Here is a 16242-nt window from a genome sequence, read left to right as displayed (position 1 = left end):
GACGCGAGGGCGGCCAATAGAGACCTGACTTCCTCCTCCCTCCCCTCCGACGGTGGGCGGGGCCGAGGAGCACTTCCGGCCACGCGCCCGCCCGACGCCAGGACCGCCGGCCACGCCCACTTTCGCCCCGCAGTCCCGCACGCGCTCGGAAGGGGGCGCTCCTCGGACGCGCCGTAGCCTGGCGGGAAACTCCGGGGGGGGGGGCGGCGGGTCCAAAGCGACACCCCTGCAAGGTGGGCCGACGGAGGGTGCCGGAGGCCAGCTGCTGAGGGGCCGCCCCCCGGAGGGCTCCTGCCTGAGGAAGCAGCACGAGGAACGCGAGGCCGCCTCGGCCCTTCGGTCCACTGCGGGGCAGCGCGAGACGAGCACCCCCGGCGGGAGGGGGCAGGCAGAGCAGACCTGTGCGGGTGATGCCGGTGGGGCAGCCGCAGTGCCCCCCCCCCACACACACACCGTGCCAGAAAGTGTGCCCCTTGAATGCCAGGCCGGTCGCTAGAAAGCCACAGCCATCCAGGAGTGCGACCCCCAAGTGAGGGGCTGGCCTGGATCCTGTTTGGGGAGAGGGGAGAGAGCCCCTCCGAACGGTGCCCCCCCCCACTAGGGCAGGACTGGCGCTCTGCTGGCGGACCCCCCTAAAGACACCTGCTCTGGGACCCAGGAGGTTTGAACAGACACCAGCTGGTCTCAAAGGTACCATTCTTGAGCAAGGTGACTGAACGAGCAGCGGCCGGACAACTGCAAAGACTCCTGGATGAAGCAGGTGCCCGGGGGAAATAGAATCAGAGTCGGAAGGGACCACCAGGGTCATCTAGTCCAGCCCCCTGCCCAATGCAGGAAATTCACAACTACCTCCCCCCCCCAATCCCCAGCAACCCCTACTCCATGCCCAGAAGATGGCCAAGATGCCCTCCCTCTCATGATCTGCCTAAGGTCACAGAATCAGCATTGCTGTCAGATGGCCATCTAGCCTCTTCTTAAAAACCTCCAGGGAAGGAGCGCTTACCACCTCCCGAGGAAGCCTGTTCCCTGAGGAACTGCTCTATCTAGGAGACCTGTGGCAGACATCACTCCCTCCCTCGAGGGTCCCTCTCACACTGAGCTGCCCCTACCCCCGCCACATCTACCGCAAAAAACAACAGAAATACGGTTAAGGGCCTCATAACACATTTTCCAGAAAGCAGCTTCCACAAATCCCACTTTGGCAACTTAGCCAGGCAAACCCCCCAAACACATCAATTATTCCACCTCATCACTTACAGCACCCACCTTGTGGGGAGACAGGCGGCCCTCAGCATCTTCCGTTTGAACAAAGCATTCAGGCAGCAAGTGTTAGGAAAGAACGCTCCCACCCCCACCCCAAGCTTTGGAGAGCTGCAACCCAAACAAGGCAGACAAATGTCCTCACTCCATAGAAGGTGGCTGTCTCTAGTTTCCCAACAGCCCTTGAAAATTGGGCAGGGCCCCTCCCACCTTGGGGCAGCTTGAGCAGATGTAGGGTTTTCCCCTAACATCAACTATCATCTGTGAAAAATAAAACTACATATATATAGAAATTGTATTAAAATTGGTATTCACATTCAGTATAATGGGTACCACATTATGTTATCTTTCATATGTTTGGCACCCATACCCTCCCCCCCCCCCCCGTTATTATATCAGAGAATCTTGCAGCAGGGAGCACAGAGGATTTTGCAACCAAGGAAGCCTTTTGGGGAGAAATCAGGGAGTGCCGACAGGACGACAGTAATTAAGCCACACCAGGCAAGAAGACAAAGATGCCTCTTCCTGTATTGTCTTTTACTTGATACGCAGTAACGGACCAGTAACATGATTTAGTCCCCTGTGACAGTCTGGAGCCTCCCATTCAAATCTTCCCATTGTCCCCAAAACTCCTGCCAAAGAAATGACTCATTTTAACATCTACAGGTTTGTAATCCTTAATTATAATCCAATCAAAAACTCCCCTTCCTGTTTCCCTTCCCCAGTGCCATTTAATCACTTCTATCTAAGATACCCAGCTCTCAAGTATTCCTTTATGCTCTCCTGTAATCTTCCCCATTTCCCCACATGCACACCTTTAAACTCAAAGAGGCACTCCTGCCCCAAATTGGAGGAGCTTTGCTGAGTGTTTGGCAGTTGTTGCTATATTAGGATGTGTCCATGCCTTGATTTAGTACCACCGGTGTTTGCTTAGGATAAGTCTCCTCTTCTTACTATTATACCAAATCTCTCAATAAACTATCCCTTTTAAATTAGGTCTCTGCCATCCTTTTCCTACTCAAAACTGGCTACTCACAGCCACCTAATTAGGTAAAAGATCCCCATTTTCTGCACCTATGCAAACACGCATGCTAATTCCCCATGTTCTTCTGACTGTACAGTTGCTTGTTTGTGGGGTGTATGATGTGAGATCCCAATCAACAGGCTGCGCGTCCTTCCAGATGGTCCCCGGCCACTCATCAGAGCTCCGCCTGTAGTGTAACAAGGAGCTGCTCCCACGCAGGTGGGTGAGAATTTGAGTCATGTTTATTTTGATAGCGAAAGCCTCCCTTGACCCTCCCCCCCAGATGCAGGCTGCGGGCCCCTCCAGTGCTGCGGTGGACCCAGGGCCTGGAGCGAAAGCACAGGTGCGCCGGGATCCAGCCTTGTTGCCCGGCCCAGGACACACAGAGTTGTCATTGCATGTTGCCGCCAACAGTACACAGCAGCCGTCCACGCCAGGAGCCACCACTATCCACTGCCAAGTATAGAAGGAGAAGAAACGCGGTCTGCTCAGTGGCTCCCCTGGCTCTGGGGGATCCCGTATTTCTCTGTGTATCTCCTGTGGAGGCAAGGAAAGCCCAAGGTAGCAGCCACCATTGCCCGCCCACCCACTGCTATGTCCTGCCCTGGCCAAAGGGCAGGCTGGCAGGGGGAGGGGCAGCACAGCCAGCCCTGCCTGCTCCCTCCTCCAAGGGCAGGGCCCTGCCTCACCTTCTGGCATAGTCCAAGAGCGCGTGCTTCCGGTCCTGCAGGGAGAGGTGCCTGGCCTCTGGGGACCTAGCAAAGACCTTCAGGGGCAGCTGCACACAACAGAGGGAGAAGAGGGTATCACCCAAGGCCCTCAGCCACGCACAACCATCTCCTGCGCACGCATGCTTGGTTGCTCCTCCCCCATCTCTAAAGGTGGCCTGCATTTACCATAGCCAGGGGGGGAGACGCCGGGGGCTGGGCACTGGAGACCGACGGACCAAGCAAGGAGAGCTCCTCTTCTGCCTCGATGGGGGTGAAGGAAACCCGGCCCTCCAGCAGGTTGGCGATGGTGGCATCCACGCAGTTAGTCTGGGCTGGGAGAGAAAAGCAGGCCCTATGTGAGCCCCAAGGGTGGGGGACTAGGGGAGACCCAATGGCCCCGGGCCAGGCTTGCTTAAAAAGCCATGGCTCTCAGGGATGGAATCCTCTCCCCTCATCCAGGGCTCTAAGAAACACCGAAGCCAGCCCCCCCACAGTCCTTTGCTGGACTGCCCCTCACGGCACGGGAGCTCTTCCTTCAGCCAGGCAACAGGAGTGCCCCAAGAGTCTTTGCTGAAGCGCAGCCTCAACTTCCACTCTGCACACGTAACTGGGGTGGGAGGAAAGGAGCGGAAGAGCCTTGTGGGAGAAGAGCAGAGTTGTGGCATCCAAGGAGTCGTCTAGTTCCCCTGCAGAAGACTGACGAGGTCTTATGTGGAACCATAAAAACTCCCACCTAAACTGTGGCAGACAAAGCGGGTAGAGGCGCTTGCGCCGGAATAAGCGGCCCTCGATGGCAGGAGCTCAAAGCGTTTGCAGAGTGACCCCTGCTCAGACGGACCAGCTCAGGTGTCCGAGACCACCACTCAGGGCATCACGGGGGAAGCCGCTCTTAGGTGGGCAGGATGGGTGAGCGGACCCAGCTCTCTGTAGAGGCCTCAGAGCTATTGTTCCAGATGATCTCTGATTGTGTTTAAGGCACCTTTCTCTCTCTCTCTCTCTCTGGGCTTATATTAACTGCAAATTCACCAACTATTTTGATGTTTATCCTCATTATGTGGTTTTACTGTATGCTATTTTGTGGGTTTCTAATGAAAACAGTCTTGCGCAAAAACTAAAGATGAAGTCCAACAGCCCCTCATCATGACAAACAAAATGTATTCCAGCACAAACTGTGCTGAGGAAGAGCTCACATTGTCTGGTGTTTAGATTACTTTAGAATAGAAATAGAATAGAATCATAAAGTTGGAAGGTACCACCAGGGTCATCTAGTCCAGCCCCCTGCCCAATGCAGGAATTTCAGAACTACCTCCCCACATCACACCGTGACCCCTACTCCATGCCCAGACGATGGGTAAGATACCCTCCCTCTCATGAACCGCCTAAGTTCATAGAATGAGCATTGCTGACTTTAGTGTCCACTTCCCCCTGACTCTGTCTTCCCTTCCTGACATTCTGCTTGCGCTGCAATGCCCAGAAGGGAACCCTGAGCTCCACCTGTCAGTCTCCAACCTGTGGAAACTCTACTCCTGTAACTTCAACCGGCTCCCTTCCTGGCATTTGCTCACTCACCCAAGTCCTTGCGAATGACTGCCAGGGGCACGTGGGGCAGGACTTCCTTGACACGCTGAGCCATGCCTGTCAAGCGCGTATCCTCCGTGGTGGGCGGGCTAGGGAGAGTTTGAGGTTGGACCGGCGAGGGTTGACTCGGGACTGAGAAAGTAAGGGAGAGGGATGAAGCACAAACGTTTGCTGAGAACTGTGCCTACTCTGTCCAGGGTCCACTTTGCGAGCAGTTCCCGGGCCCAGCCACGCACATCCCCTTTCCTGGGTGGTATTCCCCCCAGGGAGAGTCAAGTGCCACGTCACCAGCATACTCCCCAGGATAAAATGTTTCTGAACCCCAGCCGCTTGTATGAACCACAGCACAGAAAGGGCCACTGCTTGCCCAGGGTGCCAAGGGACGGTGTTGTTGTGGGCATGCTGCCCTTACTGGGATGGGGGCGGGGAGAGAGCTGCTCACCTGGGGCATAGGGAGCCGGAGGGCTGTGGCGCAGTCGCTTCAGGTGCTCTGCTTTATCAGCAGCAGTGACCCGTGTCGACACCACCCCGAGCTCCAAGGCCAGGAGCTGCAAGAGGGAGAGATCGAGAGGGAGCCCCTTTCTGAAAGGCCTGGCTGCCCAGGCGGGCCTCTCCTGCCCACATCTCTCATACCAAGCCTTGCAGCGGGGGTCCCCAGCCAGCAGGACCCTTTGGAATGCCAAGTGCTGCGGGCACCACAGCAACAGCACCCCCGCCCAGACCTGCACCTTTACCTCCTGGACCCGGAGAGCCAACTCCTCCCGTGTCTCCTCAGCTCGCCTGCAGACTGAAGGGAGCCACCTGTGTAAGGCAAAAAAAGCCCCAATCAGTGGACGGGCAACAAGCAGGCCCTCCTTTTCCAAGCACGTGTAAAGGCCCCCCCTTCCAGAGAGATTATTGCTCAAGGATGCAGGGACAGCGAAGCTGGCCCTCCTCGGCAAGGGCCTCTCAAAACTCCTCCTCCCACCCCCAAAGAATCAGAGAGAATTAGTACCTTACTTGATAAACGGTGAAGGGCACAAAGAAAGTCCAGAGCAGCTCAGTCACCCAGGAGGCATCAGCAGTGCTCTTTAGAGAGAAAGGGAGAGAAGGCTGTGAAAAGACCCCCAGAGATGGTGGCCAGCACACAGCCTACCCTAAGGCGAGGGGGGGGGGCTGGCCACCCCCCCCCTAGCGGACGCATCTCAGCGTAATGCTTTGCAAAGGTAAAGGAAGGGCCAGAGAATGTGCCAGCCGGGGTGGAGTGAAGGGCCAATGCCAGCCCCACTGCCCGCACCCCAGAAGCACTCACCACAGCAACAAAGGGCCTCTGTACTTGCAGGGCCACTGGCTGGACCATGTCCAAGATTGAGAAGGGCCACGTGCTGCAAAGGGAAGAGCCTGGTCAGCAAGGCCAGGAGCGGTGAGAGAGGCCAGCTTATGGACAGCACCCACCCCCTTCTGCTTGCTCCCCCCTGGCCCACCTGAAGCGCAGAAGGCCAACCCTCCCGTTGGTGGTGGTTTCTTCAGGGAAGAGCAGCAGAGGTGGGTTGCCTCCGTGGGAGGAGTAGGCCTTCAAGGACTCCAGGAGCTCCGCGCGGCCTCCCGTGCTCCCCACCTCCAGGAAGCCCCGGGACCAGCAAATGAAGCCGGAGGCCCCATTCAGCATGGGCTGTTGGAAGAGAGGCAGAAGGCAAGGTTTTAGAATCTTGAGTGCAGACGCGTTTGCAAAAGGAAAATTCCAAAGACAGAAAATAATTGTTGGCAGCCTGCAAGCAGCCCCAACATAACTGATGCCCCAGTTCCAACCACAAGAGTAATCCTGTAGGGGAGAGAAATTGCTGAAGATTTCCCAAATGTAACACAAAATGGTCAGCCCATATCCTTTTCTGTAGAAAAGACACGGACATGCCCATATGCTAAAATGAACACATGTGCAAGATGACCCTTCCTGGAGCTGCACTCCCCTCCTGGGGTCCCACTCACCGCATTGCAGGAGGTCAGCAAGTTAATGATGTTGTGGTCGAAGCGAGTGACGTGGTTGGCTATGTAGACGCGGGCCCGGAGGCTGTGCTGCCGTGGCTGGCTCTGCCGCACCAGGAGGCCCAGCACCGAGCACATCACCCGCACGACAAACCTAGAAGAGGGCCAACAAGCACCCATACGGGTTGCGTGTCACGTGCCGCCGAGTCAGTTCCGACTCATGGCGACCCTACGAATTAACGGCCTCCAAAACACGACCCATCGTTACCCGCCTTGCTTGAGTTTTGCAGACTGGGGGATGGAGTCCGTCCATTTCAGGTTGGTTCTTCCCCTTTTCCTGCTGCCGTTGACTTTTCTTAGCACTGTTGCCTTTTCCAGCAAGCCTGGTCTTTTCCTAACGATAGGATCTAGAACCCACCGGCTTGCCTTTTGGCACCACAAGCGTAGAGAGCTTCGAAAGGGTACGGCAGGCTCCAGGAGAAGAGACCCATCGGCGGCTGGTAGCCCCCTGGGGGCTGCAGAGGGCCTCCCCGCGCAGAGAGGGGAGGGGTGTGTGGGGAGGGGGTAGCCTCTGCCTCCCCCCCCCCTCTCTCTCTCTCTGCGGGCCCCTCGCTTGCGTGGCCAGCCGGGCTCCTGCCGCCTGAGCGAAGGGGGTGGGGGGAGCGTGGCCGAAGGGCGGCCCGGGCCCCTCCCCGCCCGCCCGCCTGCCCGCCTGCCCGCCTACCTGCGGAGGGCGCTGTCCGGGAGGGCGCAGCTGACCAGGAAGACGTGGAGGCCGAGGAAGAGGCGCAGCAGCAGCAGGCACAGCCCCACCGGCGCGTACAGCAGCAGCGACAGCAGCAGCAGCCCGTCGCTCGGCAGCCTGCGGGGGGGGGAGGGAGGGAGGGAGGAGGGGCACGCGCTCAGAGACGGTGCGGGGGGAGGGGGAGGGCCCCGGCAGGCCCCGGGGGGGAGGGGGGGCGGGGCCCTCCCGGGGGGGGGATCCTCACCGGTGCGAGTCGAAGAGGCGGTCGGGGCCGGGCGGGGGGGGCGCGGCGGGCGGGGCGGCCTCCATGTCTCCGCCGCTCCCTCCCTCCCTCCCTCCCTCCCTCCCTCCCTCGGTCAGGGCTCGGCCGAGGCCCGCGCAACCCCAGCCGCCATCTTGGTCGCGCCTGCGCAGACGAGGGCGCGCCGCCCGGAAGGCGGACTACCTTTCCCAACGAGCACCGCGCGCGGCGGCGCCGCTAGCAGCGCCACATCCGGCGCTGGACTTCCGGTCCCGGGGAAGGACCGCGATGGCGGCGGCGGCGGCGGCGGCTGCTCGGCAGGCTCTGCGCTCGGCGCTGGGGCGGGGGGCGGCGGCGGCGGCGCGGAGGGGGCGGCGGGGCGGCGTGCGGGGCTGGGGTTGGGGCTGGGGCTGGGCCCTGGCCGGCGCGGGAGGAGGCGGGGCGGCGGCGGCGGCGGCGGCGCTGCTGCTGGGCGGGGGGGCGGCGGCGGCGGCGACCGAGGGGGTTGGCCACGCCCCCCGCCCTCCCCCCGCCGGCCCCGCCGGCCCCGCCTCCCCCCGCGCCACCTTCAACTTCATCGCCGACGTGGCCGAGAAGACGGCGCCGGCCCTGGTCTACGTGGAGATCCTGGGCAGGTGAGGCCCTGGCCGCCCGCCCGCCCGGCCCCCTTCTCCCTGGCCGGCAGGCAGGCAGGCTGCGGCGGTTCGGGGCGCGGGCCTCCTGCCTGCGGCCCAGTCTGCCCGCTGCCCGGTCTCCCTCCGGGCTTTCGAGAGGGAGTCCGCTCCTTGCCCCGCCCTGCACGGGAAGGGCTGCAAAAGGCAGGCGGTGGGTTTATGAAGCCCCCCTCCCGTCTTCCTTAGAAGGCTTCGTTTTATCCAACAGAGAAACCGGCTCTCTTGTGGGGGTGGCCGGAAGGCAGCCCCTCCCCCCCCCCCAGGAATCTTTCTGGCTTCGGAAGGCTGCCTGGAGTCCCGGGGGGTGGGGAGCAGCATCCACACTCAACACTTTTTCAAAGGGAAAGCTGGCACACTTCGGGCAATCTTGTCAAAGGTTTTCATTTTGATGGAGAAAAACGTGTTTTACGAACATTTCTACACATTCCAATTGCTCATCATGAAAAAATGAGGTCGGGTACAGCATACTATAAGGAAAGCTGTGTTAATTTTAGATGAAGGTGGAGTGAAAATTGGAAGGACATTAAGTATTTAAGATACGCAGATGCTGCCATAACACTGTCAGAAAATAGTAACGGCTGCTGCCAAAGGTTAAAGCAGAAAGTGCCAAAGCAGGACTGCAGCTGAACATCCAGAAGACAAAAGTAACGACTGCTGGGGAATTTGCTCAACTTTAAGGCTGGCAATGAAGAAACTAAAATTGTTCAAGATTTTCTGTTCCTTGGCTACATTGTTAACAAAAAGGGAAGCTGCAGCCAAGAAATCAGCCATGAAGGACGTAGAAAACATTCTTAAGCTATGGGTGCTGGCGCAGCCTCGCCAGCAGCATATCTCCAGTGCAGGGACTCCTGACGGCTCCAAAGGGGGTGTTCCCGGGGGCAGAGCTGCCTTTAGGCATCTTCCACAGCCCTTTTGGCCTGGGAACACCCCTTTTTGCAGGTGGCTTGGAGGGGTTGTATTTTCTTTTATCCCCTGTGCAGCCGCAAGCCACACAGGCAGTGGCGCAGTTGCACTGTCCCCAGGTGCTTTGTAACTACCCCCCCCCCCCATTAAAAATTGGGCTGCCCGTGTAAGGATGAGTCAGTGGCAATTAAGATCAAGTTAATTCATGCCATGGTATTCCCTGTTACTATCTATTGGTGTGAAAGTTGGACAATGAAGAAAGGTAGAAAAGGGCAAGAGTCCAGTAGCTACTGGACTTGCCCTTTTCTATTACTGCAGACAGACTAACACGGCTACCCGCCGTGAATTATCTTCAATGAAGAAAGGTGACAGGAAGAAAGTTGATTCCTTTGAAATGTGGTGTTGGACCAGAGTTTTACGGATACCATGGACAGCCAAAAAGACAAATCAGTAGGTTCTAGATCAAATCAAGCCTGAACTCTCCCTAGAAGCTGAAATGATCAAACTGAGGCTATGATACTTTCACGTTGTGAGAAGACAAGAGTCACTGGAAAAGACAATCATGCTAGGAAAATTTGAAGGCATCAGGAAAAGAGGAAGACCCAATATTAGATGGATGGACTCTATAAAGGAAGCCACGGCCCTCAGTTAGCAAGACCTGAGCACAGCTGTTAAGGATAGGATGTTTTGGAGGACATTGATTCATAGGGTTGCCATGAGCCGGAAGCGACTTGACAGCACTTAACTCACATGAATCAGACAGAAACAGAAAGGGGGGGAGTATCCTTTTGGGAGGAGGTTCATTCTCTTGTGGGCAGTGAGGGGAGGACCAATCCCTGGAAATGGTTTTGGGGGGGCTCAGCAGTTCCCGCTGCCATCAGGTGAGCTCAAAGTCAAATGGGTAGCCAGAAACAGCCATGAGATGGTGGGCCAGTGTGGTAGGCAGCACTGAACTAATGTTCAAGTGGAGGCCAAGGAGGACAATGTGCCTGCCCTCTTGGTGGCCATACTCTGGACCCAGAGGGGCTGGGCTGAGGCTTGGCAGGGTCTCTTCTTGCCCTGAAAGGAAGGGTCTTCCTCCATGAGGTGCTGCTTCTCCGCAGTCCTCTTGCCTGCACGGCCTGGAAGAGAGCCACTTGCCGGGCTGCCAGCGCCAAGGCCAGCCAGGAGCTCACGCTTCTGGAGCAGTGCAGGCTTGCGTGTTTGGGTCTTGCTCAGGGCGTGTGATTGCCCGTTGTCTTCTCCTGTTGTCTCCAGGCATCCCTTCTCGGGACGAGAGCTGCCGATCTCCAACGGTTCTGGTTTTGTGGTGTCTGCAGATGGCTTGATTGTGACAAACGCCCACGTCGTGGCGAACCGCAGGCGGGTGAGGGTGCGGCTGGCCAGCGGGGAGCTCTACAATGCTGTTGTGCGGCAGGTGGATCAGGTCTCTGACATCGCCACCATCAAGATCGATCCCAAGGTGCTTTGCTCTAGCAAAACCAGGGGAGGGCAGGGGAGTGGGTCTCCCAGCTCCATGGGTGTCCTCGGGTGGAGTAGGAGGCATTCTTAACCCTGGAAGCTGGGGCATTGTAGAGCCACGCACACAGAATCTGGGCTGCAGGTGTGTTGGCAAGAAGCAGTGCCAGGGTCCTGAAGCTACAGGCAACACTGGAAGGGCTGGCTCTTCCAGCAATGAGCTAATCGGATTGGGGATTCCTGATCCCAGAGGGGGGGGCACCACCCAGTGTTGCTCCAAAGCGCGTCCCCCCCCAAACCCCTCTTTTGGCTTAGGTGGCTGCTGCAGTTGGGATGGGGAGAGTTAGCCAAGGCCAGGTGCCGCCACAGACGACTGCCTTTCCCCCTCTCCTCAGCACCCCCTGCCGACCTTGCCCTTGGGCCGCTCCTCAGAGGTGCGCCAGGGGGAGTTTGTGGTGGCCATGGGCAGCCCTTTTGCCCTCCAGAACACCGTCACATCCGGCATCGTCAGCTCAGTCCAGCGAGGAGGGCGAGAACTGGGCCTGGCTGCTTCGGACATGGAGTACATCCAGACAGACGCTGCCATAGACGTAAGGGCTCTGAGAATATTTTCCTGTCTGGATTTTCCCTCTTCTCTCCCTTGGCTGTGGGTGTTGCATCTGCAGAATGGGAGGGGCTCGAGCCTTCCTCTGCAAGTGCTTTGGACACAGCCCTTAATGCACTTAGAAACATAGAGCTGGAAGGGACCTCAAGGATCATCTAGTCCAATCTCTTGCACAATGCAGGGAATTCACAGCTACCCCCCCTCCTGGTGACCCCTGCTCTATGTCCAGAGGCAGGAAAACCTCCAGGATCCCTGGCCAATCTGATCTGGAGTACAATTCCTTCCTGACCCAAAAGGTTGATCGGCATTCCCCTGGGCATGTAAGAAAGGGCTCTGAGAACGAAACTCTGATGCAAACCTTCCTGTCTCCCTCTCATGATGTGCCTAAATTTATAGAATCAGCCTTTCTGACAGATGACCATCTAGCCTTTGCTTAAAAACCTCCAAAGAAGGAGAGCCCACCACCTCCCGAGGAAGCCTGTTCCACTGAGGAACTGGAAACCTTTTTTATTTAATTACAACCGATTGGTTCTGGTCTGCACCATCCTCTCTATGACAGCCCTGCAAGTACTTGAAGATGGTTCTCATATCACCTCTCAGTCATCTTCTCTCCAGGCTAAATTAGCTCCTTCAACCTCTCCTCATAAGACCCCTCACCATCTTTGTTGCCCTCCTTTGGACACGTTCTAGCTTGTCTACATCCTTCTTAAATTGTGTCCAAAACTGAACACAATGCTCTAGGTGAGGTCTAACCAGAGCAAAGTGATACCATCACTTCGCGTGATCTGGACACAATGCTTCTTCTGATGCAGCCCAAGATCACATTTGCCTTTTTACCTACCGCATCACTACTGACTCACCCGGGCTCTTTTGGAGCGTTTCCTCATCATACTTTTTTCTCTCTCTGCAGTTTGGGAATTCTGGTGGCCCCCTGGTCAACCTGGTAAGTTTTTAATGTTGTGCGTGTGACAGGCAGCTAGTGGTTTCTTCTGCACATGTGCGCACGGGAGGGTTCTGCCTCTTCCTTGTGGCTGGCTGGGGGATGGGGAAGAGGAGGGCTTCCCTCCAGAGGAGCTGGCGGCTTCTCCTTTTGCAGGCCGCAGGTCTCTTCCCAGCCCTCTTCCTACTCAAGGCCGGGCTGTTTGGTAAGGAGAGCCTGGAGACATGATGGGAGGATTGTGCTGCATGCAGTCCGGCCCGCTAGCTGTGGTGCTCTCTTCCCCCTCCCCTCCCCCCGATTTTGCTGGGTGCTGCTGGCCCTTTTGCAGCCAACGGCTGCTGCTCTTCAAGCAAAGGGGGCTTCAGGCGGTGGTGGCTGCTGTGGTGACTTTGTCCTCTCTTAGGACGGTGAGGTGATTGGTGTCAACACCATGAAGGTGACTTCAGGGATCTCCTTTGCCATCCCCTCCGACCGGCTGCGGGCCTTTCTTGAGGAGGAGGGGAAGCGTACGGGTGCGTGCGTGAGGGTGGGGGTGTGGCTTTCACCTGCCCTTCTGTTACACCTGCAGTCTAGTGGAAGAGGGCCTTGGGCTCAGTCCTGGAATGAGGTGGGGGAAGCACATGGCACCAAGATGGGCAGCCCCCTCCCGATCAACGTAGCTGCATATGTGGTCTCAGTGCTGCCCCCTGGCGGCCTCCACGTTCCCTGCGGGTGTTGGCATTCCAAACTGTATTCCCAGCTGGTGCCTCTCTGGGCTTCCTGTTTCTACTGGGTCTGGGCAGGAAGATGCAGGCCCGGCCTTGGCTCTCCAAGTCTTTGTGGTGGGGGTTGGGTGTGCCAGGTGGGAGGACCACAGCCCCCCCTTGTTGACAGCCCCCCCTTTCTCTGCAGACTCCTGGTTTGGCAGCACAGAGGGGAAACGCCGCTACATTGGAGTGATGATGCTGACCCTGACCCCCAGGTGAACAGGAGTCCTGCGGGCCTTGGAGGCGGTGCTAGCAGGCAGCTCCCTCCCCTCTCCGGTCCTGCTGCCTCGTTAGGTGGCAGCTCCTGAAATTGGTGTGGCTGAAAACCATTATTATCTCTAATTCTGAGCAGTATTCTCAGCGTGGATTGAAAGGTTTGCACCATAAGGCAGTGGACGCATAAGCGGTATTTTTCTACAAGCTGGGAGGAAGCTCCAAGGTGGGGTGGGGGTGGGTTTAAAAACAGGGAAGCCCTGCCTTACAAGCCCTGCCTGCCTTTTACAGGAAATAATGCCACTGGGGTCCCCTGAGGCTGTGCTGTAAGGTGTGGGTAGCTATCTGGGGGTGGGCTGAGCAGCCTCCAGCCAACATTGCCAAAGATTCCAAGTGTGAGGAGGGAGGGGAAAAAGATTACGAGGAGTCAAAGTTAGGATAAGGAGAGATAAAGTGAGAGGAGGGTGGGGAAATGGCTAAAAGAGAAGCTGAAGAGAGGGAAGGGGGGATAGGGTGGGGGGACTGAGGCTGCTGGCGTGAGAAAGAGGACAAGGCTGGTCGGTGGGTGTGAGGCAGGGGAGGGGCTTCAGGCATTGCTAGAGGGAGGCAAAGGGGAGAAGAGTGAGCAGGTGGGGAAGTGAGATTCTTATGGGTTTTTCTTAAAGTACTCCCTCGGTGCTCTGGCTGGTGGCGGAAGGGACATGCCGAGCCCCCCCCCCCATCTTGGTGTTAGAGCCTCAGTCCCATCGCCAGGCCTCAGCAGCATCTCCAGTGAAAAGGATCAGGCAGGAAGTAATGCGGGAGACCCTCAGCCCAAGACCCCGGAGAGCCACTGCCAGTCAGAGGAGGCCTTGGTGTGCCCCATGGGTCAGACTCAGAGAAAGGCGTTGCCTTTGTGTGTCCATCGGTCAAGCGGCTGCTGCCTTGTTCTCAGGCTGGGGCTGAAGCATCTCCAGGGCTGGCCCCTCATTCGCTTGCTTTGGAGCCTGGTTTCCTCGTTCTGCAAAATGGGCAGCTTGGTGGTCCTTTTAAGATGGGGAACGCCATGGAGAGGCTGGCAAATACCCAAAGGGATGAACAACCTTGAGAGGGCCCAGCCCTGAGTTGGCAGTCTTCCTCTGCCAGGAACAGAAGACCTCTGGGGAGATTAGCCTGGCACTGGCTATGCCAGGGCACCCCAAGAGCCACCTGTAATGCTGCCCTCCGAGGGGAGGGCTATCAATTGCTCTCTGGCATGGCTTTGACGTGAGCAGCACACAGCCCTGGAGGGAGGACCCTGGGAGTGCCCTCTGGCCATGCAACAGCTGCCTTTTTGGCTGATGACGTGCTGACCTGGTGGTTTCCTGCCTGCCCTCCACAGTATCCTGTCTGAGCTGAAGCGGAGAGATCCCACCTTCCCTGATGTGCCTCACGGGGTTCTCATCCACAAAGTGATCATTGGCTCTCCAGCTCATCAGTAAGTGTGCCCCCCCTTCGCCTGGCCTGTGGAGGGCCGTCCTGGGTGCCTATCCCTCCCATCCCACCTGGCCACGGTCCTCCTTCCCCTCTCCCTCTGCTGCTTTCCCCCCAGAGCAGGACTCAAGGCGGGGGACGTCCTGATGGAAATCAACGGGCAGCCGTCCCAGCGGGCAGAAGATGTCTACAAGGCTGTGCGGACCCAGCCCCACCTGGCACTGCTGATTCGGCGAGGCCCCGAGTCGCTGCGGCTGACAATCACCCCGGAGGCCACGGAGTAGGGCGGAAGGCCCTTGCCGCCAAGGCCTGGGAAATGGACTCTATCTGGCCCTCCTCTCTGCCCTCCCGCCCGGGAGACGAGATGGCTTGCACAGCCGTCTTTTATGTATGCATTGGGCGAGGGGGGGTGTCTGAGGGGGGGCCCTTGACACCTGGGCAGCCTCTTCTCGCCCTGCCCTAGCTGTTGGCCAGGTAGTGGTTTGAACCCCAAGGAGATTTCTGCCCCTCCCTCTGCAGGCACAGGCGGGGTGCTTTCCTCTCACCAGTTCTTAGTCCTCCGAGCTGGCGTCTTGGGGGTCCAACAGTCAGTCTCTGCAGAGCCAAAGCCAGAGGAGATGAATTGGGGGTGTATGTAGGGGGGGCCGTGTTTACCCGCTGTCTGCCTGCCTGCCCTGTGTTTACCCGCTGTCTGCCTGCCTGCCCTGTGTTGGCTTTAAGCCCTCTGGATGCCTAGAGGAGGAGGAGAGGCTGAGCCCGCAACCGTCTGGCTGGAGCAGCAGAACTGCTTAGCAAAGAGGAAGGCTGCAGTGGCCACTTTGGTGGGGGATCCTCTTTCTCCTCCAAGATCCATGATCTCATTTGGGTGGGAGCCGGACAGACACACACGCAGCTATGAGAATGTGTCAGATAAGGTTTTGTTGTTGCCTGTGTGAAAAAGCTGCTGTGCCAGGAGTGGTGGTTGGGGGGTTGCTGCAGCTGGTTATGGAGATGTCCTTCAGTCCCTACGGCTAGCAGCCATTGAAAGACCCACCTACGAATCTGTCCAGGCCCCTCTGAACGCTGTTTGTGGCTGTGGCATCCGCAGTTTAATTACCCAGTAACAGCCGAGCAGCCCTGATGGATCAGACCGGCCGTCCAGCCAGAACAGCATCTTGACTTGCCTGGAGGCGAACCGTGGCTTCCGGAGGGCCAGCAACTGTGTGGCGGCTCCCACCCTCCCTTGAAGTTGCCCCTGGCACTCGGAGCCTTCGTTGCCACAACTGGGAGCCACGGACAGACCTCGGGGCTCACAGCAAGTTGTTTTTTCCTTATATTGCCCGTCCACTTCACTGGGTGCCCCCAAGCTCTGGTTTTACTGGAGAGGAAGACAGAAGTCTGCTTCCCCCACTGCATAATTTTATAAACCCTTTTCATCTGTCTCCTTTGTTGTTTTTTTACTGAACAGCAAGAGGTCTAATCTTTAGTTGTAATTTTTATTTTTCTACCCACCCCCACCGCTTGAGTTTGCTGGCCTCTGCTTAAAGCCTGGCTCCTGCCCCTGGCACGCGCTTGCCCTTCTGTTTCATTGAACAGAGTGTGTGTGTGCGGGGGGATGTTGTAATATGATACAGCAAGCTAGGGAGCAGCCCCCTATGGCAGCGGCCTGGGTGTTTCCAGTGGGCATCTCCATCTCTCCCTCCGAGCCAGCCAGGCCTCCTTCCACTTTCTGCAGGGGAATTAGTTCCTCTGC

The 16242-nt window shown here is 57.7% G+C and overlaps 2 protein-coding genes across 2 annotated transcripts; one reads left to right on the top strand and one right to left on the bottom strand.

Annotated features, from left to right (window-relative positions):
* Positions 1-2760: 2760 nt before the first annotated feature.
* AUP1 (AUP1 lipid droplet regulating VLDL assembly factor) lies at positions 2761-7588 on the bottom strand. The gene is made up of 12 exons (XM_056855726.1): positions 7524-7588; positions 7259-7396; positions 6538-6688; positions 6036-6223; positions 5864-5936; positions 5567-5640; positions 5307-5373; positions 5015-5120; positions 4564-4704; positions 3181-3326; positions 2974-3062; positions 2761-2821 (listed from the first exon to the last, which is right to left on the bottom strand). The coding sequence occupies exons 1-12, from the start codon at positions 7586-7588 to the stop codon at positions 2773-2775; spliced, it is 1287 nt and encodes a 428-aa protein (XP_056711704.1). The 3' UTR covers positions 2761-2772.
* Positions 7589-7808: 220 nt separating this feature from the next.
* HTRA2 (HtrA serine peptidase 2) lies at positions 7809-14794 on the top strand. Its single transcript, XM_056855725.1, has 9 exons — positions 7809-7841; positions 8022-8155; positions 10355-10559; positions 10951-11145; positions 12070-12102; positions 12503-12611; positions 12991-13060; positions 14419-14514; positions 14629-14794. The coding sequence occupies exons 1-9, from the start codon at positions 7809-7811 to the stop codon at positions 14792-14794; spliced, it is 1041 nt and encodes a 346-aa protein (XP_056711703.1).
* The last annotated feature ends 1448 nt before the right edge of the window (positions 14795-16242 follow it).

The sequence above is a fragment of the Euleptes europaea genome, chromosome 9 (genome assembly GCF_029931775.1).
Source record: "Euleptes europaea isolate rEulEur1 chromosome 9, rEulEur1.hap1, whole genome shotgun sequence".
Taxonomy (NCBI): Eukaryota; Metazoa; Chordata; class Lepidosauria; order Squamata; family Sphaerodactylidae; genus Euleptes; species Euleptes europaea.
Note: the sequence above shows the minus strand (reverse complement) of the source record. Positions and strands in the feature narration are given on the sequence as shown.

Bases quoted from the DNA above. Each gene is read 5' to 3' on its own strand.
- HTRA2 (XM_056855725.1), top strand. From the start codon at position 7,809: ATGGCGGCGGCGGCGGCGGCGGCTGCTCGGCAG. The intron at 13,061-14,418 runs GTGAACAGGAGT...TGCCCTCCACAG, and splicing joins ATGCTGACCCTGACCCCCAG to TATCCTGTCTGAGCTGAAGC. The intron at 14,515-14,628 runs GTAAGTGTGCCC...CTTTCCCCCCAG, and splicing joins ATTGGCTCTCCAGCTCATCA to AGCAGGACTCAAGGCGGGGG.
- AUP1 (XM_056855726.1), bottom strand. From the start codon at position 7,588: ATGGAGGCCGCCCCGCCCGCCGCGCCCCCCCCGCCCGGCCCCGACCGC. The intron at 5,937-6,035 runs GTGGGCCAGGGG...TTCCCTTTGCAG, and splicing joins GTTGGCCTTCTGCGCTTCAG to CACGTGGCCCTTCTCAATCT. The intron at 3,327-4,563 runs GTGAGTGAGCAA...TTTCTCTCCCAG, and splicing joins AGTCATTCGCAAGGACTTGG to CCCAGACTAACTGCGTGGAT.